This window comes from Python bivittatus, unplaced genomic scaffold, assembly GCF_059951505.1.
Source record: "Python bivittatus isolate LINGU-HERP-01145 unplaced genomic scaffold, Pbiv_v1 ctg000610_np1212, whole genome shotgun sequence".
NCBI lineage: Eukaryota > Metazoa > Chordata > Lepidosauria > Squamata > Pythonidae > Python > Python bivittatus.
The window spans coordinates 14988888-15014708 of record NW_028277088.1 but is presented as its reverse complement, the minus strand read 5'-3'; the positions used below and the strand labels follow the sequence as shown (position 1 = coordinate 15014708).

At 40.2% G+C, this 25821-nt stretch overlaps 1 protein-coding gene and 1 long non-coding RNA gene across 7 annotated transcripts in view; one reads left to right on the top strand and one right to left on the bottom strand.

The window, feature by feature from the left end:
• The window catches only part of LOC148214569 (uncharacterized), a 41479-nt gene extending 18113 nt beyond the window's left edge, over positions 1–23366 (bottom strand). The window contains exons 1-3 of one of the 4 annotated variants that reach the window (XR_015797766.1): positions 23179–23366; positions 22288–22390; positions 14856–14988 (exon numbers count right to left, since the gene is read on the bottom strand). This is a non-coding gene — a long non-coding RNA (uncharacterized LOC148214569). The other 3 variants (XR_015797764.1, XR_015797767.1, XR_015797765.1) reach the window with 3 other exon arrangements.
• The window catches only part of ZEB1 (zinc finger E-box binding homeobox 1), an 87779-nt gene continuing 84474 nt past the window's right edge, over positions 22517–25821 (top strand). For 2 of the 3 annotated variants that reach the window (XM_088150222.1, XM_088150221.1), the window contains exon 1: positions 22517–22638. In XM_088150222.1, the coding sequence (XP_088006348.1) occupies positions 22581–22638 (58 nt within the window). In that variant the 5' untranslated portion in view covers positions 22517–22580. Of the gene's footprint in view, positions 22639–23948; positions 24035–25821 lie in introns of those variants that run through there. The other variant, XM_088150224.1, reaches the window with a different exon arrangement.

Sequence of the window (25821 nt, the reverse complement as noted above, 5' to 3'; positions counted from 1 at the left end):
CTGAAAAGCTGTATCCATTTTCTGCTCTTAGGACCTCTTCTCCAGAGATTCCTGTTCTTGGACACAAATATTTCAGAATAACATTTTTTTATTTCCTCTATTGGTGTTGCAATTTTAGAAACTAGTACTGATATTAAGGCTGTGCCAAAAAATTATTGAAAAAACTGAGCTGAACTAATGGGCTATATCTTTCTCTCACCTATGCCTCTTTGACAACGGAGACAGAAGTAGACCTCTTCTCAGTGGCTCTTGGTTGGCAGCTATTATTTTCATTTCCCAAAGTGGTGCCTGCATATCCCATGGAGCATCATTCTCATAATGAATGATACTCTATAATGGCATAATGCCATTCCTAGAATACCCTCTACTCATTTCTGCTGCCTTCAAAAGCACAAAATAGCTCTGACAAACATAAATCCTGAAAATTCTACCACGGGGCATTCCATGGTTCCATATAAATGGTATTATGTTTGTTAATTAAGTGACCATGAATGGCATCCAGGCAAGTGCATGGAATTCTGTAGAGATTACGAGAATAAAAGCTGGAACCCTCTTTCCCACCTCTGAATCCAACATAAAAATCAAGTGAGTTGCTAGAATAGGAGGGCCCCCGCATACAGGATAGAAATGATGCTCCCATCAGTCCTCTGCCATCTCCCTAGGTAATATATATTTTGGGATGCTAGTTGTGCCTTATCTTCAAGACTGCTGTGGGGGAGCACACTTCATTTTTAACCCATATATTTCTAAATACAGAATCAGTGACTAACTTTTCACAAAGCGATTTACCTTCTAACCAGTTATTCAGTGATAGCCAGCCCTGCCCTGCCCTGCCCTGCCCTGGATTTTGACTTGAGCCAATGCCATTACTGCTGAAAAACAGCGCTGGCAGCTTCCCAGTGCAGGGCTGGCAACTTGACAGACAATTGAGAAACTGCATCACAGAAGCAGGTGATATGTTCACCATGGAGGATGCAATCGTTATCAATCTGAATAAGGGAGGCTGATGGAGTGTCAGTCATATGAGGGGAGGCAACAGGTGTGGCCCCTTCATGGATCACTGCCTTGTCGTGGCGAAGGGGCTTGTGTAACTCAGTGAAGCCATGAGCTATACCGTGCAGGGCCACCCAAGACGGACAGGTCATGACAGAGAGTTCTGACAAAATGTGGTCCACTGGAGAAGGAAATGGCAACCCACTCCAGTATCCTTGCCAAGAAAACCCCATGGACAATGTTAAAAGGCTAAAAGATATGACGCCGGAAGATGAGCCCCTCAGGTCGGAAGGTGTCCAATATGCTACTGGGGAAGAGCGGAGGGCAATTCCAAGTAGCTCCAGAAAGAGTGAAGCGGCTGGGCCAAAGCCGAAAGGACGTTCAGCTGTGGATGTATCTGGAAGCGAAAAGAAGGTCCGATGCTGTAAAGAACAATATTGTATAGGTACCTGGAATGTAAGATCTATGAACCAAGGCAAGCTGGATGTGGTCAAACATGAGATGACAAGATTGAACATCGACATCTTGGGAATCAGCGAACTGAAATGGAGGGGAATGGGTGAATTTAATTCGGGTGACCATTATATCTACTACTGTGGGCAAGAAACCCTTAGAAGAAATGGAGTTGCACTCATAGTCAATAAGAGAGTGGGAAAGGCAGTAATGGGGTACAACCTCAAAAACGACAGAATGATCTCAGTGCGTATCCAAGGCAAACCATTCAATATCACAATCATCCAAGTCTATGCCCCAACCACTGATGCTGAAGAAGCTGAAGTTGACCGCTTCTATGAAGACCTACAACACCTTCTAGAACTAGCACCAAAAAGATGTCCTTTTCATCATAGGGGATTGGGATGCTAAAGTAGGAAGTCAAGGAGTAATCGGAATAACAGGCAAGTTTGGCCTTGGAGTACAAAATGAAGCAGGGCAAAGGCTAATAGAGTTCTGTCAAGAGAACAAGCTAGTCATAGCAAACACTCTTTTCCAACAACACAAGAGACGACTCTACACATGGACATCACCAGATGGTCAATACCGAAACCAGATTGATTATATACTTTGCAGCCAAAGATGGAGAAGCTCTATACAGACAGCAAAAACAAGACCAGGAGCTGACTGTGGCTCAGATCATGAGCTTCTTACTGCAAAATTTAGGCTTAAATTGAAGAATGTAGGGAAAACCACTAGACCACTCAGGTATGACTTAGATCATATTCCTTGTGAGTACACAGTGAAGGTGATGAATAGATTTAGAGGATTAGATTTGGTAGACAGAGTGCCTGAAGAACTATGGACGGAGGTCCGTAACATTGTACAGGAGGCAGCAACTAAAACCATCCCAAAGAAAAAGAAATGCAAGAAAGCAAAATGGCTGTCTGATGAGGCTTTACAAATAGCTGTGGAAAGAAGGAATGCGAAAAGCAAGGGTGAAAGGGAAAGATATAAGCAACTGAATGCAGATTTCCAGAGAATAGCAAGGAGAGATAAGAAGGCCTTCTTAAATGAACAATGCAAAGAAATTGAGGAAAACAATAGAATGGGGAAGACTAGAGATCTCTTCAAGAAAATTGGAGATATGAAAGGAACGATTAGTGCAAAGATGGGCATGATAAAGGACAAAAAAGGCAGGGACCTAACAGAAGCAGAAGAGATTAAGAAGCGGTGGCAAGAATACACAGAAGAACTATACAAGAAAGATCTTAATGTCCCTGATGTCCACGCTGGTGTGATCAGTGACCTTGAGCCAGACATCCTAGAGAGTGAAGTCAAGTGGGCCTTAGGAAGCATTGCTAACAACAAAGCTAGTGGAGATGACAGTATTCCAGCTGAGTTATTTAAAATACTAAAAGATGATGGTGTTAAAGTGCTGCACTCAATATGCCAGCAAGTTTGGAAAACGCAACAGTGGCCGCGGGATTGGAAAAGGTCAGTTTATGTTCCAATTCCAAAGAAGGGCAACGCCAAAGAATGCTCAAACTATCGCACAATTGCACTCATTTCACATGCTAGCAAGGTTATGCTCAAAATCCTACAAGCTAGGCTTCAGCAATACATGAACCGAGAACTACCGGATGTACAAGCTGGGTTTCGAAGAGGCAGAGGAACTAGAGATCAAATCGCCAACATTCGCTGGATCATGGAGAAAGCACGAGAGTTCCAGAAAAATATCTACTTCTGCTTCATTGACTATGCAAAAGCCTTTGATTGTGTGGATCACAACAAACTGTGGCAAATTCTTAAAGAGATGGGAGTACCAGACCACCTTACCTGTCTCCTGAGAAATCTGTATGCGGGCCAAGAAGCAACAGTTAGAACCGGTCATGGAACAACAGATTGGTTCAAAATAGGGAAAGGTGTACGACAAGGCTGTATACTGTCACCCTGCTTATTTAACCTATATGCAGAGTACATCATGAGAAATGCCAGGCTGGAAGAATCACAAGCCGGAATCAAGATTGCAGGGAGAATCATCAACAACCTCAGCTATGCGGACGATACCACCCTAATGGCAGAAAGTGAAGAAGAACTAAAGAGCCTCTTGATGAGGGTGAAAGAGGAGAGTGCAAAAGCTGGCTTGAAACTCAACATTAAAAAAACTAAGATCATGGCATCTGGACCCATCAATTCCTGGAAAATAGAAGGGGTAGAAATGGAAGCAGTAACAGACTTCATTTATTTGGGGTCCAAGATCACCGCAGACGGACACTGCAGCCATGAAATTAAAAGACGTTTGCTCCTTGGGAGGAAAGCTATGGCAAGCCTAGATAGCATATTAAAAAGCAGAGACGTCACCTTGCCGACAAAGATCCGCATAGTCAAAGCTATGGTTTTTCCAGTAGTAATGTATGGCTGTGAGAGCTGGACCATAAAAAAGGCCGAGCGCCGAAGAATTGATGCCTTTGAACTGTGGTGCTGGAGAAGACTCTTGAGAGTCCCCTGGACTGCTAGGAGGTCAAACCAGTCAATCTTAAAGGAAATCAACCCTGATTGCTCATTGGAAGGATCGATAATGAAGCTCAAGCTCAGATATTTTGGTCACCTAATGCGAAGAGAGATCTCTTTGGAGAAGACCCTGATGCTGGGAAAGATTGAAGGCAAAAGGAGAAGAGGACGGCAGAGGATGAGATGGTTAGATAGCATCACTGAAGCAATGAGCATGAAACTGAGCAAACTCAGGGAGGCAGTGAAGGACAGGAAGGCCTGGCGCAATATGGTTCATGGGGTCACGAAGAGTCGGACACGACTTAACGACTAAACAACAACAGGTGTGGCATATTAATGATAACTTGCTGTGTAATAATGTTAAATCTGGAACAAAACACAGTATATATACTGTATACATACTACTGAGAAGCAACAGAGGAACTAATTTGAAAAACAGAAACAAACTTATTCAATCTATGTGTGGTTGTGCAGATAATCCTTATATAGAATTGGTTTTTTACGGTATCCAATTATCAAGGAGCAATCAAGTGAAAGCAATAATAAGCACACACACAAATGGGTGCAAAGAAATAATGCCCAATGGTTGATAAATGGCCATAAAATTAATTTTCTATCATGAATTTTCAGGCTTTGTGAAAATGACTTTCCAAAATTCTTTTCTTTATGTACCGATAGCAAACTATGCATATGTGACAGAATTCCCAACCAAATATTCTCTTAGATAGAGAGTTCTACAATGAATACTTCTCAGCAAATATTTTCTGAGAAGTTTAGATCAGTACTGAATGAAACTATTTTGTTACTTGGCCAATGGTTAAATGAATCAGTGGGCTAAGAAATGGACAATATTGCTTCTGTCAATATTAAATAACATTAAAGTAGCTGTCCAACCTACTTTTGAGGGGAAAGATATTTTGCTCAAGATTTTCTAATTCTCCAACTGTAGGAAAAGCTTGGGAAAAGAAACCAACCAACCAGATAACTCTTTTTTTGAGAAACAGCAGCTCTTTTGTGGGTTTTTTCTGCCCCTATATTCATGTTAGATTATTCAGGGTCACTTAGTAAAGTGAACCCCAGGGTTAGTGTCCCAAGCAAGCTCGCCCATCACTTAAGTAGACTTAGCCCACTCCAGATATCCACTCAAGCAAAATACCCCCATAATGTAATGTATCCACTTCCTACAGATGTCCATATGTGAGAACTGAATTGGAAACCTCTCCTAGATGGCAGCAAAGAGATACAGAAAACTGCAACTCAGATATGGTAGCCCTACAAAAGAAGTGTGCACCACTGTCCACATTAACTAGGTCTTATAGAGACTGTGGTCTAAAGCATTCAGAGGGCTTCAGACTGCATACACTTGAGAGACAGACCTATATATGGCCCCTAGTCAAGGTTCTTAACAGAGGCCCACACAAAGCTTCTCCAAGTTTAAAGAGGGGGAAGAAGACTGGAAGCTAGACTGCCTTTAAGAGAACAATATATAATTAATTTACAGTGTTTGAACATAGCACAAGTTCTCAATAATTGGCTTCAGTCAATAGATTTGCCACAGCAACTGAATCTGCTGCAAGCTGGAACCAAATGCTTGAAGACTTTAACAGTACTTATCTCGAGAATCCTTAACTTGAGCCTGACAAGAAGGTGAAAAGTCAGCTTGCCATCCTATGCATATTTGCATGGAAAGTTGCTGGCCAGAAATGGTCGACACTTTCAGCGGTTTGAGCCCAGCTTTCGCGCAGCAGAGTGAGCTCCTGTCAACCCAACAGATCGAAAACTTACGTGAGATAAATGGGGACTCTCACTCCGGTGGGAGGAAAAATGCTGGCGGTGCCTTGCAAAAGGAGTCAGGAGCAGTTGCCGGTAGCGCGGAAGCCGCGCACGCCCGAAAAAGGCGCGAAGCCACAGAAACCCTGCCTCCTGCACTCGCCAGCTGGGCTCTGCTCTAGGAAGGAGGCTCTGGCAAACCACTTCTGAAAACACCTTGCCTTGAAAACTGCAAGGACTCATCCAAGCAGTCACCGTAAAGTCGGTAACAACTGAGTGCAGATTAAAAAAAAAAACAACCCAACTGAACTTCTAATAAATAAACATAATAAACAGTAATAAAAAATAAACAGCCTGCCCTTACAATCAGCAAAGCAGCATTTCATTTCTTGCTGAGAAGAAAAATAAGTGATTCTCCTCATATCCTTGACTAAAGGAGCATGTTTCCTTTGAACACACTTGTGGCAGAAAGGCAGGTTAGAAATCTTTTTGATAAATAAAATAAAATGAGCAGTTTCTCTCTAAGAAACTGAAACAGTTGTTCCTTACTTCAGAAATATTGAGTTGTCTCTTTTGAAAATGCTGGATAAAACAATAGTAAATCACTAATAGATTCCCCAGCAGTACTGAACACCATGATGTTGCAGGATGAGAAAATCTTACAGCAATGATTCAGCACTAGTTGCCAAAGTAAAAAGAAAAAAAATGGCTGCCAATTAAAAGCTGTTTTACTTACTAAGCAGTTCACTCACTGACTCAGTCAGACTTCTCAATTTTATTATGTTCAGACCTTGGAGATAAAGCTAACATTTATATTTAAAAAAAACCCACAGAGATATACACCTGGACTCTTCCTAAAAAGAGTCCAAAAAATATTGCTTCAAAAATGAGCATCTTTAAGCCCATTTCCTGAATTAGGCATCTAGTAATTTCTATCCTTGGAACTTTTCCTAGGCAACTAAATTTAATAATTGGAAACAAAGAGTGAAGAACTGAAATGAGAAGAGCTTTTATTTAACTGTCTGGGTTCTTACAGCATGCCATGCCACAGTTAACTATGGTTTACTGAATAAACCACAATTGGCTATGGTTTATAGTTGGTCATAATTCATGATTGCAAACCTCAGTGGTTGGGGTAGCACAATACAGTAACCCAAAGCCAAATAAGCCAAATTATGGCTTAGCATGATGTGCAAATCTAGCCATTGTTTCTCTGAATTCTTCTCACTTCTTGAAAAGAATGATTTTACTGTAATGGCTAAAGATACACGGCTTATGTTTGCATATGGCAGTGGGAATGGGAATAAGGTGGTAGAGGGGAACCTGTATGAGCAAGTTTTTGTACTTAATGATAGACTTTGGGGCAAAAGATTGCTATCCAATTCAAAACTGACATTTCAAAAAAAAAATGGAAGCTCTATTCTACATTCTATTCTATATTATTTCTAGAGGAAAGTAATTGCTATCTTCTAAGAAGTATTTCTTCAAAGTACATTTGATGCTCTGAATATCCAAAATATTTTTGCAGTGTAAAACAGAAAAGAGACAAACTGGCTAGAACAGATGAATGCCATCTTCAGTGACATGTGCTTACAATAAAACCATAAACATGAAAAAGAATCTTATTTGCTGAAATAATTAGAGAAATCTTGTTAAGAGTTACAAAACTGAGCAAGACAGCTGTATAGAGACTGTAACTAAGAGGAAATCTCCAAATAAACACCAAATGAGCAAGAACAAAATATTCAGGGAAAGCATAAAGTATAAGAGAGCAAACCTAAAACAGCACATATACTACAGAAGGCAACAAAAATATACCATATGGAAGAAAACAGCCATTCTCAATAAATTAGTGTTTAATTACAAGGCAACAGCAATCATAGCAAACAAAAAAACAAAAACAAAGCATTTGTTACACATCAGGAACCTATTTGGAAAATAATTTGTCTCAGGCATATTAAAGCATCTGTTGTAATATACAGTTTTACTCCATGAGAAGACTTACACTGAGGTATGGACATCAGATGCTTTGTTGCACTGTAGAAAAATAAAACCTAGGAACGCTGGAAGGGAAGCAATATTATTTTCATTCCTAAACTATGATACATTAAAGATCCATTATTTTCTTCTGGCATGAATTTCTGTAGGCAAAACCCTATTTCAGAGCTGCACAACCTGCATTCCCAAGGATCCAGGACTCCATCCAACATAAATTCTGCAGACATAGAAGCAATATTGATAGTGTTTTTGCCATAAGTAAATCCTGAAGCAGGGTGCAGTGAGGGGAAGGGAGGTGGCTGGAGCAGTCCTGGACACACGACCACTCTACGTCTCCAACAACCTTTTGGATGGGCTCTCACATTTAAGTCAGCCTGGAACTCATATTGTTTATTACTGAGTTTACACACTGCCCTAAACTATACTGTGGTTTGGCTCAGACACAGCATGTTGTGTGAGCCTGACCAGTGTGACTTACACCAACCATGGTTTAACATATAGCAGGAACCAGGTCATTTCCTCTTCCATTCAATTAAACTAGAGGGAAAAGAAAAAGTAAAAAAAAAAACTGCTGGGAATAAAAGGGCTCTGCCATGCCACCTGGCCACTTTGAGCCAGCAGAGCTCTGGATGTGAGAGCAGCTCCACTATAAGGAATGTAGTTCGCTTGCTGCAATCCTAAATGCACTCCCATAGACTATGTTTCACTGAACTAAATGGGAATAACTTAGTAGGTATGTATGGATCACATTGTATATATACAGTATTTACAGTTTAGAACTTGTATTTTTGCAATAGGGAAATATGGTAGGAATCTGGGAGTAAACATGGGGCAAGGCAGAGTCTGTATTTGATACCAGTTCCACTTTCTGGTTCCCGGTATTCAACCCTGTTGCCAAGTCACCAGATGATCCTCAGTGGCCCTGGTCTCCAGCTGGTGCTATTAAATGCCAGGTGGCTTTGTAGCAAGGTTTCCTTCATCCATGACCTTATTATGGATGAGGCAGCCAACCTGGCAAGTGTAACTGAGACTTGGGTGGGCTCATCCCTCTGTGAGATATGTCCACCTGGGTTTTGGACTTGTGATCAGCTGTGATTCCAGGGCAAGAGGATATGGTGGCAGTTGTCATCTGGGAAGCCTTAACAGCTTTCAGATAACCAGATGCGAAACCATGTGGTTAAAGTTGAGCTCTAAGGAGCAGTTGATCTGTGCCTGAGCTGACCAAATATTCCTTACTCTCAACAGCAAGGATAGATCTGACCCAGATTACTGAGGGTCCAATACATATATGGCATCATAGAGTAGATCTGGTTTTTATTTCAGGGAGGTTGCAATATGAACTGAAGATGGAGGATATTGCCATTAGTTCTTAGTCATGGTCAAGCCATGGTCAAGTCATGGTCTGGTTGCTTTTTGGCTTGTTGATGCTATTCTTGCACACACACACACACACCGCAGTTAGAACTTATTTGATCAATGTGCTCCCAGGAACTAATGGACCTGGATCGGTTTCAGAGAGAACTTGAGGTTTTTCTTGGGGATCTGGTCGGCAGTTTGACTGATACCTTAGTTCCCATCTGGAATGAGTGCATGATAAGGGCTTTGAATCAGATTGCTCCTATGCAGCTTCCCCTGTTCATCAATCCCATGCAAAAACCAAATCCCTGGTTTTCCACAGAGCTTCAGGAGATGAAACAACAAAAGAGACACCCAGAGCATCACTGGAGAAATACAAAGAGCCAGTTCAACCAAGCACAGGTAAGAGCCCATATCAGGGATTGCATTGTGGCAATAAGAAAGCAAAACATAGTTCCACATCCATCTTATCACATGCACAGACAAATAGCTAGCAGCCCTGTTTAAAGTGATCCATTCCCACAAGAATATCTGCAGGGCTGGATCTGGATCACAAGAATATCTGCAGGGCTGCTATGAAGAATACTCAGGCATCTTGCTTTTATTTATTTTTAAAGTTTTTAATAGCTCTGACATTGTTTTATTTGTTGGTTGTACACCGCCCAGAATCACCTTCAGTGAGATGGGCAGGCATATGAATTTGTTAAATAAATAAATAAAATAAAATCTGGTGGATAAAGTCACTTTGATCTACTCTGAATTAGAGCAGGCCCTGTTGAATCAGCCAAGCCACGTGCTGTTACCTGAGAAGTATTTGATCCTTTTAACTCTTGAGGATCCTCATATAGTTCAGTTACTTGCTTATTAGATCCATATCCCTCCAGGAGGTGAGCTGTAGATAGATCCATCTGGTGGTAAATACATCCTTAAGAGAGGAGGTGGTTCTGCCTGTCTTGAAGGAGGTGGTAGTGCATCTTCTCCTCAAGCCATTGCTGAACCCAACAGTTCTGGGCAATTTTCAATGTTTTCAACCTTCTCTTTTTGGGTAAGTTTATTGAGAAGGTGGTTGGATACAGCTCCAGTGGAAGAAGCAAATTATCTGGACCCTTTTAGTACTGTTTCATGCCAGGTCATAGTACACAGAGAGCATTGATCACACTTGTTAATGACCTTTGCAGAATCAGGATGTGGGTTATGTAGCTGTCCTGGTCCTTCTTGTCAGTGGCTTTCAATACCATTAATTATGGTATCCTTCTGGACTGTCTGCAGGATTTGGGAGTGAAAGGCATGGTATTGTAGTGGTTTTCTTTTCTTCATGGCCAGTTCTAGTCAATGTTGGCAGGTGAGGAGAGGACCAGCCCAAAGCCCCCAGTTTGGAGGGTGCCTCACAACATAATACACTCTCCACACCCATTTAGCATCTACATGAAGCCACTAGGTGAGATACAAATAGTACAGCAACAATATTCAGCTGTATATTTCAACCCTGGACAACCAACAGTTGATGCCAAGGTCCCAGCGCCTGGAGGCTATTTAGTTCTGAATGGAGAGAAACAGACTCAAACTCAACCCTGACAAGACCAAGTAACTCTGCATTCATGGTTCTCCATCTCTGGTTCTGTATGGGATGGCACTTACACATATAGAACTGTTGTGCAATTTTGGGGGTGGAGGGGGATCCTTCTTGATTACAGCTTCTGCTTGAAGAACAACCAACTGTAGCCAGGGAGGCCTTTGCACAGATTTATTTAATGCACCAATTGCTCTCTTTTCTGGACCGGACTCCCTTCTTATAGTCACTCATGCCTCGGTCACCTTGGGTGAGGATAACTGCAATGTGCTCTATATGGGGTTGAACTTGAAGACCACTCAGAAGCTACCCCTGGTCCAGAATGCAGTGGCACAAGCAGTAATGGCCACACTTCAGTGCACTCATATAACACCTCTGCTACATGAGCTGCACTAGCTACCAGCATTCAAGGAGCGGATTATCACCTATAAAGCTGTTTGTGGCATAAACTCTGGCTATCTGAGGAACTGCCTCTTTCCATTATTTCCACCCACCCTCATAAGATCCAACAAACTGGGCATGCCTCATGTCCCATCCATTAAGCAAGGTAAGTCTCCCTACTCGAAAGAGTACAATCTCAATGTCTAAGGACCCTGCTGTATCCCTAGCATGGTGATGTGTCATGAAGCCAGTTTACCTAAAACTGAAATATCTGATTGGATTTACATCTTTTCCTACTGGCTTAAGTTACTATTCTTTCTGCTCCTCTAATCCTGGTTGAAAATTTTAATTTTTCTTGGAGCCAGGCACTTTACAAGAAATGAAAAGTCTTCAGCTTTTTGAGGGCTGCAATCTCCCTGATGGGTTATGAATGCTCATTAGTTGCTATCAACCAGCATGGCTTGCCCAGAAACATGTTCTTGAGCAGCACATAAGAACATTAGCAGTGCTCTGCTGGATCAGACCTCTGGCCCATTAGCCCAGCAGTCTGTTTTCACAGTGGCCAACCAACGTAACAAAGCAGCCCATTAGTCTCCCTGCAAATGGCCTTCAGAGGCAGTCACACTGCTGTCAAGACTAATAGCTATTGAACCCCATGACTTCCATGAATTGTTCCAACCCTGGTTTGAAGCCAGCCAAACTGTTAGCTCTTCTCACCCATTTCAGTCAGGAGGATATGTCAATCAAATAATAGTCCCAAAATTTAAGAGGGCCTTGGGTCTGGCCAGACTCAACACCTCCCAACAGTGAGGAGAAATATCAAAACATCCCCTTCAAGTGGAGATAGTGTCCCTGCAGTGGAGGAGCAACTGAAATGCTGGATCATGTTGTATTGTACTGCCCATATTATGCTGACATTTAGCAGGAACTGCTATCTCCATTTCTAGCTAAAATCTGGGTTGCTCTGACTCCTATCTCAAGTTCTATTATCAGATCAATCTGACCATATTTCTCTGAGTGTTGCTAAATATTATTCTGCTGTTTGTACAATATGCTGTAAAATATATCCAAGTAGCTTATAGATATTTTTTTGACTAGTTTTGTTGATCACTACCTTCAGATGTAGTTATTATCTAGCTGATTATACAATACTTAGGTTCAAGTTAATATATATTTTAATTGTCCTTCAATACCTTGTTTATATTGGGATTGCATTTTTATTTGAATTTTCTTATGCTGGTCTATAACTAATAAAATCATTCATTCATTCTTCTGATGGGATCTAGTAAGCAGGCCTTCTCTGTTGCAGTGCCTGCCCTTTGGAATAGCATCCCTCAGATGTTCAGACTGCTTCAATCCTACAAGTCTTTAAAAGATTTCTGAAAATCTGTTTTTTCCCCTGGCATAGGCTAGGTGTGCCCATCTGATCTGCAGTGTCTATTTCAGTTAGGGTATATCTGTTCTCCTGTTATGTTTACTGTTGTGTTTACTTTTTGTTTTATTTTTAGGTATTGCATCTGTTTTTAATCTGTACACTGCCCAGACTTAGTGCTGAGTTGGGCAGCCTTATAAATCTAAATTATAAATAAATAAATATGTACATACCTTGGAGAATATCATTTATCCACATGGTAACTGAATGGCAAAGCAAACTATATGAATATGTTACAGTGTCAAAGCTAGCTACATGTAGGCAAAACATACACAAACACAAAAAAGAATGGCAATGTAAAAATAATGTATTAGTGGGATAAATCAGGCTCATTTTGTATCCAAAAAAGGAGTCTCACATGCAACAGTAAAACTGCTGTAACTAAGGTCTATGATAGTATTTAAAAGTATATGTTATGTATTAAAATATTTAAAATTTCAGAATGACATCTGTGGATGTTGTACATTTACCACATTTATTCCACACAAATAGATTTCATGGGCCAAGAAAATATGTCATTATTTAAATCTTACTAACATCAGACTTTTATGAAATGTTGAAAATTTAACAGAACACTTGAAAGGAAGGGAAGTCTTGGGAAATAAATCTTATACATGAAATGGTTTCAAGCATTTTTTTTCCTTGATATTTTCATTAAAATGTCAGTTTTACAAACATATATATAATCTATTTTTTAAAACACAAGTAAGATTCCATGTTCCTCTGATGAAAAAATTACAAGCACATCTTATCCCTATGCCTTTGTTGCCTATAAATTTAGATTTCAATTTTGTTCTGAATGAAAATAGGCTGAACAAGAAAAACTAAGGCCACTGTTGTTGCAAAAGGAAAGTTATATTTAACATACAAAAGAATATTTATTATAATGGTTTCTTTCTTACTTAGCTCCATTAACAAATTATCTGGGTAAGTGCACAATCAGAGTAGGAACAAATGATTATTATATTAATTCCTTGCCATTGTATAGGGCTTCTGATAGTCTCCTATAGAAATTGCTTAATTAGCTTCAAAATTCAACATTACCCATTGCTCTTGAGCCATTAACTGAGTAGAAGGGGTAACCTCAAGTTTTCCAAGCCCTGTTTATGTGGTAAGTATGTTCCATGGATTTTTTTTATTTTAGATTTTTATCCCACCTTTATTATTTTTATAAATAAATAAAGGCGGCAAACATACCTAATATTCCTTCCTGTTTTTGTTTGCATTACTCTTTTAAGGCACCATGTACACTTAGAATGTTGTATAAAATACTACTGTAAAATACTGTTATACAAGCTTCATCTTTCTTTAGGGACCTGTTTAAATTAAACAACTGCATATTAAAACATGAAACAATTCTAAGAGTACAAGTGTATCTAAATCCAAGGCATTGATTTTACACTTGTGCCAATGTAATTTATATTTTATTTCACAAGCCTTGCTTCTCCCAAAGAACATTCATATAAATATACTTGTGTTCATTGCAAATGTGTATATGTGTATAGCTGGCCCAATTCTTATATGACACATTTTGGAAAATAAACCCAAGTGTAATCCAGCTAATGTGAGATGAGCATCAGCTTCCTTTATACTGGCTCTATTACCTTATAGGAACATGGGATAAACAAGTTGACTTCTGCCTTTTTCTAAGATGAGATGTGCAGAGACAAGATGCAGACATGGCTAGAAAGACCTAGAAAGGCGATTCCAACTTCAAAATTTCCTTGAAAAAAGGCAGAGCTTGTTTTCGGGTAGACAGCAAGGCAGAAGTGAGGACAATTGTCTCATATTTTGTTGTTCTCAGGAAATAACTAATAACAGGAAATACCATGAAGCTGTGGCATATGCCCACTTCCAAAGTTGAGTACTCACAGGGCACTTCCAGACTGCAATTGTTTCACTCCCAAATCTACCAAAAGCAGTTTGAAAATGATTCACAATCACCTTCACTTCAGCCAACTTTGAAGTACTAAGAATAGGAAGCACAGAATACCATGAAATCATTGCCATGTCTGAGCTACCATAGGTCCTAGAATTAAAAAAAAAAAAAAAAAAACCTTAAACCCACCAGCATGAAAAAGGAAATAAAATGAATTGCTTGTACATACAAACATCATTCATGTCCTCACTTAATGTTATGTGCATTTCTCTAGTCATATGCAAAAAAAGAGGGGTTCCTGAATCATAGAAAACTGCAAAACTCTCAAGTCAGTTTAGGGGGTCTATAGCTCAGGAGACGGAAGTCACAGAGAATCAAGTTATTGCAAGTGGGGAAGTGAACCACCTCCCCCCACCTAGCTCATGAGTTTCAAAGGCTAGTTTTTATTGCACTCTACTGCAGCTGAGCCAGAAATAAATCAACTCAGCTGCCAAACACAGATGACAGTGTAAGATCATACAGATACAGACCTGATTCAGGAGCAGTGCAGTGATTCAGAGCACATGGGGGATCATGTAGCACCTGTTGACAATTACTTAAAGCAGTAGTGTAGTGTCTTTGCTTGAAATTGCATGGCTGCCCTCTGCAGCTGCAGCATGATCTCTGGAAAAGATGCATTTGGTTTAAGGAGATGCTGACAGGTGCTACATATATTGTATTGTCTATGCATGTTCAAACCACTGCAGAGCCCACAAAGAAACCCTTTGGAAATTCCTACAGCTTCTATCCTGCGGTATACTGAGAAATATTTTGCAGTCTTGTCTAATGCAAAAATTGTGTGTTTCACTTGTGTTGCCATAATTTGTAGTATTTACAATATACCTTTTCTATGGTGCTATGGTTATATTATTACAGGATTATTTTTAAGATGTGCTTTCAAGTACTGTATCTATATTAGCATTACCATTTTAACAAATCTACATTAATCTGCATTCCCACACAATACCATTTTATAAGTACAGTATTATAATGACAAAAATATTTTGCCTGTAGTGTACCTCAGATGGATTAACTTAGTTTGTGCTATAAACAAATGCATTTGTTAGCAAGGATTTCCAAACTCCCAAACGGTACTTTTTTTTCACTTTTCAAAAGTCTACATAAGACAACATTAATCTATCCTTTTGTTCAAGTGAACCAAATGCTGCAATTATGGCATAGTGTACTTCAAAAGCAGCAAGCTTCAAGGGCTTTGGGTAAGAATACGGTATTTCTATTATTTCTCAGCTGTGAAATTTAAGTATATAATACTTTAGATAGAGTCCACTATAGAAGTTTTCCAACAGGTTGGAACTACAATTTCCAGTTTTGTCAGCAATCATGACTATTGGTTGGGAATTTTAGAAAGCCACAGACCTAACACATTTGATGGCAAACAAGATAAGGAAGGTATAATTTGCAGGTGAAATCCTATATTCACTCACTTGGGAATAAGTCCGGTAAACTTGTGTTCAGAGTACATATGCATAAGACTGCATTTAACTTATTATGGAACATTTAGTAGAAAGCTTCTCAAGTTAGTACTCAAATTTAACCATAATCCTACTCCTTTAAAAAAAAAAGATACATAATTAATGCTCCCCTGTATTTAAAATGTTTCTTCATCAGTAAGGCTAGTTACAGAATCTGCATAAGAGGAAGTAAATATTATTAGTGGATCTCTTACAATCATAATAGCTTGACCTACAGTGTCCTAGATGCCTCTCATCAAGTGTACAGTCAGCGGTTTACCCATTTATGTAAGTGGTAAACATCCTTTCCAAAATAATATGTCTTTAAAAATATCTAAAGAAAACTAAACATATTTATACTATAAATGAGGTTCTTAGAAATTGAGTTCTACTGAAGTAAATAAAATCATTATTATTTCATATATCAGATTGTGTGTGTGTATGTGTATATCAGTCTAACATACAGCTAGTCCTCATTTAGTGACTGCCTTGCAGTTACAATGGGGATAAAAAAGTAACTTTGCAACCAATCCTTGCATTTACAACCTTTGCAGGTCTGTAAAGCAAAGGAAAGCTTAAGTAAGATAGTAAGCACAGTCACGGTTTCACTTAGCGACTGATCTGCTTAACAACCAAGTTGCTGGTCCCAGTTGTGGTCACTAAACAAGAGCTACCTATTTGGTTTGTCAACATACAATAAACATTAGATAAACAGATAAAGTAATATGTTTACTATGTGAGGCAGGTACTGTATGTGGTGAAAATGCAGTCAAATTGCATTTTAAGAGCAATTTGGTAAATTTGTATTTCCAATGTACAAAACAAAATTCAAGCATCTTTTTAAAATCTGCAATTCGGATGCAACTCCCCAACAGATACACAATTATGTTTGTCAGAAGAACATTTGCATAAAAATGTTTATATCAATAAAATTTTAAAATGTTTTACCTTAGGAGAAAGCATACAAATATTTTATCGTAACTTTTTTTTCCTTATAGAAGTGTATGAGAAAAGTTATGTGGAAATAGTAATAGTTATGTGCCCTCTCTGCAGCAGTTTCTCTGGAATGAGGTTCCCTACTGATGTTTCAAAGGACCCCGAGGTCCTGGCTCTTTGCCCAGGCCTTTAGTGAAGTCCCCTTTAGATTGTGTTATTTTCTTTATTTTTGTCATTTTTGTCATCTTTTTAGTTTTTGGTTTTTTTCTTTTTAATGATTTAACAATTTGTAAACCACCCAGAGTCTCTGGGAGTTGGGTGGTATATATAAATTTAATATGTTGTTGTTATTGCAAATAAAACTTAATGAAATTTATAGATTTGTCCATCTCTACTACAAACCATAAGTACAGTAGAATAGTTGACCAGAACTGTTGAAGAAATTATCAGATACCAGTATTCAAATTATATTTGATATTTTTAATTTGTTGATAAATGATTTGGAAATGAGGCATAGGTGTCTGAAGAGGAACAAGGGGGCCAGTTAGCCTTTCATAAGGCACTCAAAACCTGACTGTTCCCTCAGGCATTTGGGCCAGAATGCTAAACAAGTCCTGCTGGTTGGTTGATTGGATTTATTGTTGTTTTGTAGTAAATTTGAGATAATATTTCCTGACCCCAGACTTTGGTCATGTGGATTATTGGGCTCTTTAATATTATTATTTGGTTTTAACTTCTTATATGCTGCTGTAAACCCCATAGGTAGACCAAACCAGAAAATCAATTCCACAGATAGCCAATCTCAATAAAAATAGTTTTAGCCTATCAGAGAATCTTGTAAATCTGATTGTGCTGTGCCTCCTCCTCCTCTTTCTTATACTTCAGTGAATTAAGGAGGTGTCTACCTGAGCTACTTCCAAATGTTATTTTGCTGTTCTGGACTCGAAAAGTGTTTCAACTCCTTTTGCTTAGGAAACAGTTCCAGCATATTTCTGTCAAGGTCACTTTTCTTACTCTCTACAACCACCCAGAGTTATTGCTATGAGATGGGCAGCCATGTAAATTATTTAAATAAATAAATGTTGATTGTGACACAAATTCTGCTCCTTACATACTTGCATGCAACATCTGACCCAAGAACGAGAGGGCAGAGCTTATATCATGAAATCATGGTGCACATTTCATTATCTTGCCATCATCAAGGTTAGATATCTATGAGCTGGGGCCAAGCAACAAACAGCCAGGTCTGCTGAGGACACAGAAATCTGTAGAGTGGTAAACACTAGGAGAACACTGTCTTTAAAAAAAATTGGAGGACATGAACTTAAATAAATGTTTACAAGCTTTTATATTCAGGTACCAACATTCTAGACCAGTGATGGCAAACCTATGACATGTATGTCAAAGGTGGCACACCACAACATTTTGGGTGACATGCCAGCGTTCACCAACACCCGAAAACAACTATTCTCCCTGTTTGAGTTACCAAAAAAACTGAGTTAGTTTTACTCATATTTCATTTTTGTAATTATTTGACGTTTCTTTATATAATACATAGCACCACACAATTGGACTGTTTTTTGTTAAAATAAATGAATATGTAAAGAATTGTTTCTCTTTTGTTCGGGGTGGGGGGATGACATGCCAGCAGAGTCAATTTAGGCATTTTCTGAATTTTTGACACGCCAAGCCCAAAAGGTTTGCCATCACTGTTCTAGACCATTTCAAAACTCTTGTAGAGTAATAATTAGTGTCGACTATGCAAACTATCCTATGGCATAACCTAGATTTTAAGAACTTGACAAATAAATCCCTGTCACTAATATATAGAGGGGTTGGAGCTAACAATTAGACCAGATGAAAATGTACAGTATTACAGATCTGAAGAAGGAATGGCACTCTAATGCCCAGCTTTCTAATCAGTAGAATTCTGTTATCATTCATGTAAATAGATGAACTTCATTAACCTTCTGCAGTCCAATTTTATACCAGTTTATGCCAAAATACTTCAGTAGAACTTACTTTTTTTGAGAGTGTTTTCTGTTTAAGAACTCATTTGCCTTTCTGAATGTTTCAGAATGTCAGGCAATCCAGCAACCATTATTTTCAGAATCATTCAAACATGAAAGCAGTAGCCATCTCTGTTGTTAAAGATATACTTACTTATACATTAGTGTTTAGGAAGTCTCTGACAATAGATGCTCTAGATAGTATATGTAGAACTATGCCAACTTTTTTTTTTTAATTACAAGATTTGGTAATCTCTCAAAATGTTGACCATTTTCTTTTCTTTTCTTGAGCCCAATGGCTCCCAGTGTCTAAAAAGGCTATTTTTCTCTATTAGGGATTTAACACATTCTTTAACATTAAGGTCATTATCATATTCAATATTATTTTGCATTATCCTGGTCACTGCAAATAAAGAAACATGGGAAGTAACTTCATACAGGTTCAAACTACTTGTCTTTTTAGTCCAGGATGCTCTCAGACACTGATGTCAGTTCCAAAATGAACATTTTAACTGAAGACACAAGAGACTGAAGCAGGAACTTTTTGCATACAAAACATGTTTGAACCCTGGGATAAGGTTTCTGCCAAGAAAATGATGTAGTTATAATAGCATTCCTTTGGGAAATTCCTAAAAGCTATGGTATAGAATATACCAAAGGGACCTGTTCTGGTCCCTTTCAGTATTCCCAAAGCAATACAACATTCCCAGATAGCTACTTAAAGTAAGGCATTTTTATAACTAAGGAAAGAAAATTCTTGACCATCGGATTGTTTAATACGATCTAATAATTCAACAAATCTTTAATGCATTCCTATTGCCTTTTGCAAAGATCTCTAGTTATCAATCGAGTGGGAATGGTGCTATTGTAAAATTGGATATCTGATTAGTCCTCCCTGAAGTTAATTGGACAAATATTGGCCTTACAGACTATACATTTGTAAATAATTAACATTTATTTTAATGTAGAATAGTATTTCAGAAATAAATGTTTTCTGATTTGGATTCTACAGTTCTGTACACTTGAATAAATGGAAGAGAGGGTACACTGAGTATTTACTTTCCCCTCTGTAATTAGCTGACAATATAATTAATTATCCTAATAATACTGAAACTGCATTTTATTTCAATTGTTTATATTCTTATTGGGATAAACTACTCTGGAACCTTTAAAGCCTTAAACGGCATTAAAGAAACAGGACAGTTCTGGTTGCAGTGACAGGTTGAATGTGATTCAAACCATAAAATGGAAGTATAGTTAGTTTCTGGATTAGATATTCCAGGATTGAAACCGCAGCCTGTTCTTCATAGGGTTGTACTCTTACTATAGGACCAGGTTCATAGCTTGGGTTGTGTATACATAATTCCTGGTGAGTCAAGAGGCAGCTTTGGCCAAGAGCACTTTGTCCCGCTTTAAGTAATGCAGCACTTGTGCCCCTTCCTGAAGACTGATCTTGTAGTGACCCATAACTACATCACTTGCTGTTTAAATTACTGTAACTTATTATGGCTGATTTTGAAGAATATTTGGAAATTGCAGTTAAGATAGTGGTCAGATTGGTTTTGTGTGTGTGTGTGGTGTGTACATTTTGCCCTCTTAAGACTAATCTTGAATGTCCACAGAGCAGGACATTACCTTTCCAATTTGGCCTAGAATAACTGAAATACTACTTCCAGTATCAATCTACCCAGAGTTTGGGATCAGTTCTCAGGGAATTTTTGTAAGTTCTACCAGCAAGAAATGTTGGTTCGCAGGAAAAGAAGATATTTTCAGTAATTTTTCCTGATTACAGAGCTTTCTTATTAAAGAGATTAAAGCTGGCCATTTCTTTCTTTAGTTTTAGAGAATTTAGTAGGATTTTTAAAAAATCTATTTATAAGGAATTTTACATGGTTTAATTCTATCCTGTTTTTAACTGTTTCTTCCGTCGTCAAATTTGCTGTCTGATGGTTTACAAACTGTAAATTATTACTATTGTTATTATTTAAATTTATTACAGCTGCCCACTGCCATAGACTCTGGGCAGCTTATAAATACAATAATAATAAAAGCAGTTAAAATTGTTTTACTCTTTTAACTTTATATAAGTTTTATACCTATATAGAACTTATTCAACTTTTAATTTGTAGGAATCCATTTCTGGGTTGGAGGTTGACTAACGAACAACTTGTTTATAAATATATGTAAAAATACTTTATATTATTCATAAATAAAAGTTGCAGAATAGTAGCCCAAGGAATTTGAGCAACTTTTATCCATATTTAGTCAGAATTAAAACCCACTGACTTCAGAAAGATTTTCTTCTAAGTACGTGTGCATTATCACAAAACATATGAAGAAATTTGAGCAATCATAAATAAAGACAGCATTTACCAGGGCACTGACTGAAACTGCACAGGTGAGACTGACTATTATTATGTTTTAATTTTACAAATTCCTGATGCTTTTACTGGTATCTTATTATTCTTGATAATTATTTTAGTACTGTTATCTTCTGTGGCATGTTTGAATGAGAAGTGGGATATAAAGAATTTCACCTAAATGTACAGCAAATAGAATACAGTACTCACTACCCCCTCTGACCTTCTTTCTTCATAGAAGGGTGATTTGCTTGTTTGTTTATTTAAAAGTGTAAATGGCCACCCAACTTAAGCAACTCTGGGGGGCTCACAATATATCAAATCTCAATTTGTTCCCAATTCTACTGGCCTTTCAAAAGCCTACATTGCATGCCTAAAACAACTTCATTGCAAGAAAAATAAGAAAAGTCTTGCCCCATCTTAAAAGACATAATCTTTCATGGGCTTGACTCCAGGGTGCTAAATACTTGGATAGTGGTTTCTGGGAAGTATACTCTATTTACCTGCAAGAAAGAATGTTTTCCCTCCCCCAAATCATTTCAAACTTTTTAGTTTGTTGTGAACATGACAAAGAAGGAATAAGATGTTTTAAATAGCTAATTTAGGTGGGGGGGTCTTCTTCAGAGTCTTCTTTTGGGAGGGAGGAAAGTAACCACTTCATGTATTTTTAATAGCTAATTTGGGTAGGGGGGTCTTCTTTTGGGGGGGAAGTAACTCACTCCATGCATCTGACATAGGCTGGCAGTTCTGGAATATAGTAGTTCGTGCCATTATAATCTTGCTCGTTTGCTGTTTTAGAATGCGGTTTTTTGACCTCCTTTCACTTTTTCGCATTCTTTTTCCTCACACGCTGTAATTCCGTTTTATTAAACAGAGAGAGAGAGAAAGGAAGGAAGGAAGAGAAGGGAAAACTTGGCTAACGGAGTTCGGGTGGTCGGCGGCCGCCTCAGAGCCCCCCGCCCGTCCTGCGCGGCGCCGACCCCCGCACGGGCCATTCCCGCGCGCTGCCCCGGCTTGGTGCGCCTGAGGGGACTCTCCGCTCCTTCGCCCCTCCCCCTGGGCATCCCTCCTGTGAAAGGAAACTCCCCCGCATCCCTTCGATCCCACCCCGCTCCCTCACGGTCCCCCCCCAGCGCTAAACAGTACCTGCCTGCGGACGAGCCGAGAGAAACTTTTCCCTCCTGCCGGTTCAAATGCACTGCCGTAAAGCGGCCGTCTCCCCTGGCAACAAGGTTCCGGCGGCCGAGCACTAGGTGTAGGAAGGTGATGTAAAAAAGTAAAAAAAAAAAAAAACACCACGCGCGCACGCATACACACACACATACACACTCACACCAACCACCCAGTGTCGTAAACCAGGTCCGGGCGGGGGTTGAGGGGGGAGAGCAGGGGGAGGGGGGAGGAGGTGACTGGAGCATTTAGACACAAGCGAGAGGATCATGGCGGATGGCCCCAGGTGTAAGCGCAGGAAGCAGGCGAACCCGAGGCGCAATAACGGTCAGTCAGCTCCGCCGGGCAGCGGCCCGAGCTAGGCTGGGGCCGCTCAGGGCGCCGGGCCGGGGTCGGGCTGAGCTGTGGAGCGGGGTTGGACGGGGAGACGGGGAAGAGAGAGGGAAGGAGGCGAGAAGTAGAAAGTAATTGCCCGGGAGCTCGTCCCTGGGAGCCCGGTCCCTCTGCACCGTTAGATCCGCTACCTGCTGCCTGCCCGACCGCCTGCCTCTCGCCCGCTCTGCGCTCCCTCCCCGCCTGGCTGCCTCTTCTCCGCCTAGCGGTGCCTCCTCGCTCAGCCGGCTGCTGCCCGATGCCTCTCGCCTGCCCGGGGACCGTTACTCGCCGCCCGCAGCCGCCTCTTCCTCCCCCTCCTCTCGCTTCGCTGGCGGCCGGCTCCCCTCGCCCCGTTTTCGCTCTCCGTTCTCCGGGGGAGAACTAAAGGGGTGCTGGGCGCTCCAGTCCCCACGAGGGGCAGGGGCGGCGGCGGCGGAGGCCGCTCCTTCGCCTTTCGGCGACCTCCGCAGCCCCAACTTGCAAACTTATTACCTGAGCTGAGGCGGGTCCCGGCGCCTCTGAAAGGGGGAGGCCGCGTCGCCCCGCTCCCCAAACTTTTCTGGGCGAGGGCTGGTGGAGGAAGGGGACTCGCTTCCCGTCTCTTCCTCTTCCCCTCACGCCAGGAAAGTCGGAGAGAGACGCAGTGCTTTGCGGGGGCCCCCTTTAGCGTTGCCCTTACTCTCCCTCCCCCCCCTTCCCTCGTTTGGGGTGCTTGGGATGGGATGGTGCGGTGGGGCTTGGGCACTTTTTAGCGGGGAAGAACGTGGGAAGGAGTGCGCCTAACTAGCAAACTCTTCGGGCAACGAAACGTCGAAGCAGGAGGACTGTAATGGGGACTTCGTCTCCGGGAGGGTGGCGTGTTTTGGCCCCGACGGGGGAGGAAGGCGGGAGGAGGCGATGGAAGCACTGTTGCTTGCTGCAGTGTGTATCGATTTGATTTTATTTTTCTTTGCAAGGGAAACGCGCCACATGCGCACCCCTGACATCGCCTTGAAAGGGACCCCCTCCTTTGCTCTCCCTTTCCTCCCCTCCCTCTTCTGCTTTTTTTCCTCTTCTCTCCCCCCCCTTACTTTCGCCTCCGCCTCTTTTAGTGCCTGCAGTGCATGTTGATTTATCTCCGTAGCCATTGAACATATTGTTTCTCCTCTTACACCCCCGCCAACCTCCAGATCTTGGCAGAAGTATTAGAAGTGGGCTCCCCCCTCCCCCCTTTTTCTCCTTTTCCCTAATATCTTCTCTCCTTTATCAACGTGGTGGGGGGAAAGGAAAGCTTTCTTCGCTGAGGGTTGGGGAGGGAACGTGAATCAGCCAAGTTTCTCTTTCTCTCGCCCTCTTCTTGGATTTCGAGGTACCTGTTTGTATAATAATCATAATAATGGGTGGTAACGATTTGGCCGTTGCGCCCCCCCTTTCTCCTCCCCCCCGCTTCTTTGCAATGAACAACTGCTACAGCCTATATAAGGAATGGGGCTTACTTCTCCGATTTGTCTCTTTTTGTTTCTTTCTCGTTTTTTTTTAGAAATGAGTTGAAAAGGGGGAAATAAATACACGAAAGTTCTGCGGTGTTGGATTCTCTCCCTTATTTCTTCTAGAAAATAACGGGAAAGCTGGTGACTTCATAGGATGTCAAACGGGAGGTTTTGTAACCTTTCTTGGCAGTTTTTTGTGTTCGTATGGCATTTCCTGTATACGGTTATGGATAGGAAGGGTTTTAGCGGTTGGTCCAAGATCATGACGTTTTGCACGGGTTTTTGATATCTCGGAGAAGGAATTATCGTTCCCTGGGCGGGAGGGCGCCATTGGTTATGAATCTTAACGTGCGAAATGCACACATAAACATCGGCCTTCTAACCGACTAACAAGTTGACCTGGTGTTGATTCTGAAGTAGTAGTTCCCTGCTCTGTAGTGGGTGGTTTTATTTATAGCACAAGTGTGTGTGTGTGTGTGTGTGTGTGTGTGTAGTTATTTTCCTGTTTTAGACCTGTGTGTGTTTCATGTTGAGGCTATATTAAAGGTAAGTTTGGAAAAAGCTGCTCTGTTGTTACCTTATTTAAAATGTTAATGATAGAGAAAAGGGGGCTTTTCTTGCTGACGACATGTGTGTGACATGCAAGTCTGAACCACCCAGTCTCTGGGCAGGATCTGTAAACATGTTTACCTGAGCAGGAAAGAAAATGCATTTTCTATTAAAAATACTCTTATTGGAATATTATACTTCTAAAGCTTATCAACAGATGCCTTGAGAGAGTGCCTGAATATCTTGCTTTTGAGATCAGCTGGGAAAAAAGGATTCTGAGGGCTGCAGCAAATGGCAACTTGTGCAGGTAGAAAAAAAATGGTGTGTGAGGTTTCTCTAGCATGCATGTCAGCCCTCTTCTGTCTGCTGCTTTCATTCTCAAGGGAGGGATTTATTTACCATGCTTGTTGTCAGTGTTTTTCCTTTGTGCTTAATACTAGAAAACGAGATTTGAGGTTGTTTAGCATAAACGTTTTGTCTGCAGCATGCATGACTTGTAGAAAACAAAAGGTGTATAGGATACGTGCTATTCCAGGTATTTTAAATGTGATTTTTGGTTGAAAACATCTCACCTTGTGTTCAGAGTTTGGAGCAAAACCTTTGATCTAGTGTTGATTCTAATTATAATATTTTAAAATAAATAATAACTTAAACTGCTATACATTAACCATCACTGGAAAAGGCTAGATAATAGATGCTGGAAACTAGAGATTTCCCAGCAGTAGAATCCTGTTTGACTTGCAAATGTTTACTGATCAAAATTACTAGGAGAAGTTAACCCTTAATCCTTTGCTGCAAATAGGCAATTGAAATTATTTCCATTCTGTATGTCTTCTATAAAGGTACCATTGATGGGTACTATGTCTGCTGCTAACCTTGTGTTTTAATTTTCTTGTCATTGGTCTTAAGGAATACAGATTGACAAAAGTACAGTTATTACTTAGCTGCATCGCAGATTAAAAACTGCTGCTGTTTTAATGGACTAGAATATAGTTTTAAAGATGTTATTTTTAAAAAAATGTTCTGTTCATCTTTGCCTCTATTGATGGTAAATTGATGCCACAACTTTTCTATTTTTTCTTACTCCCTCCTTAACAGTAAAAAGGATATATTCTTT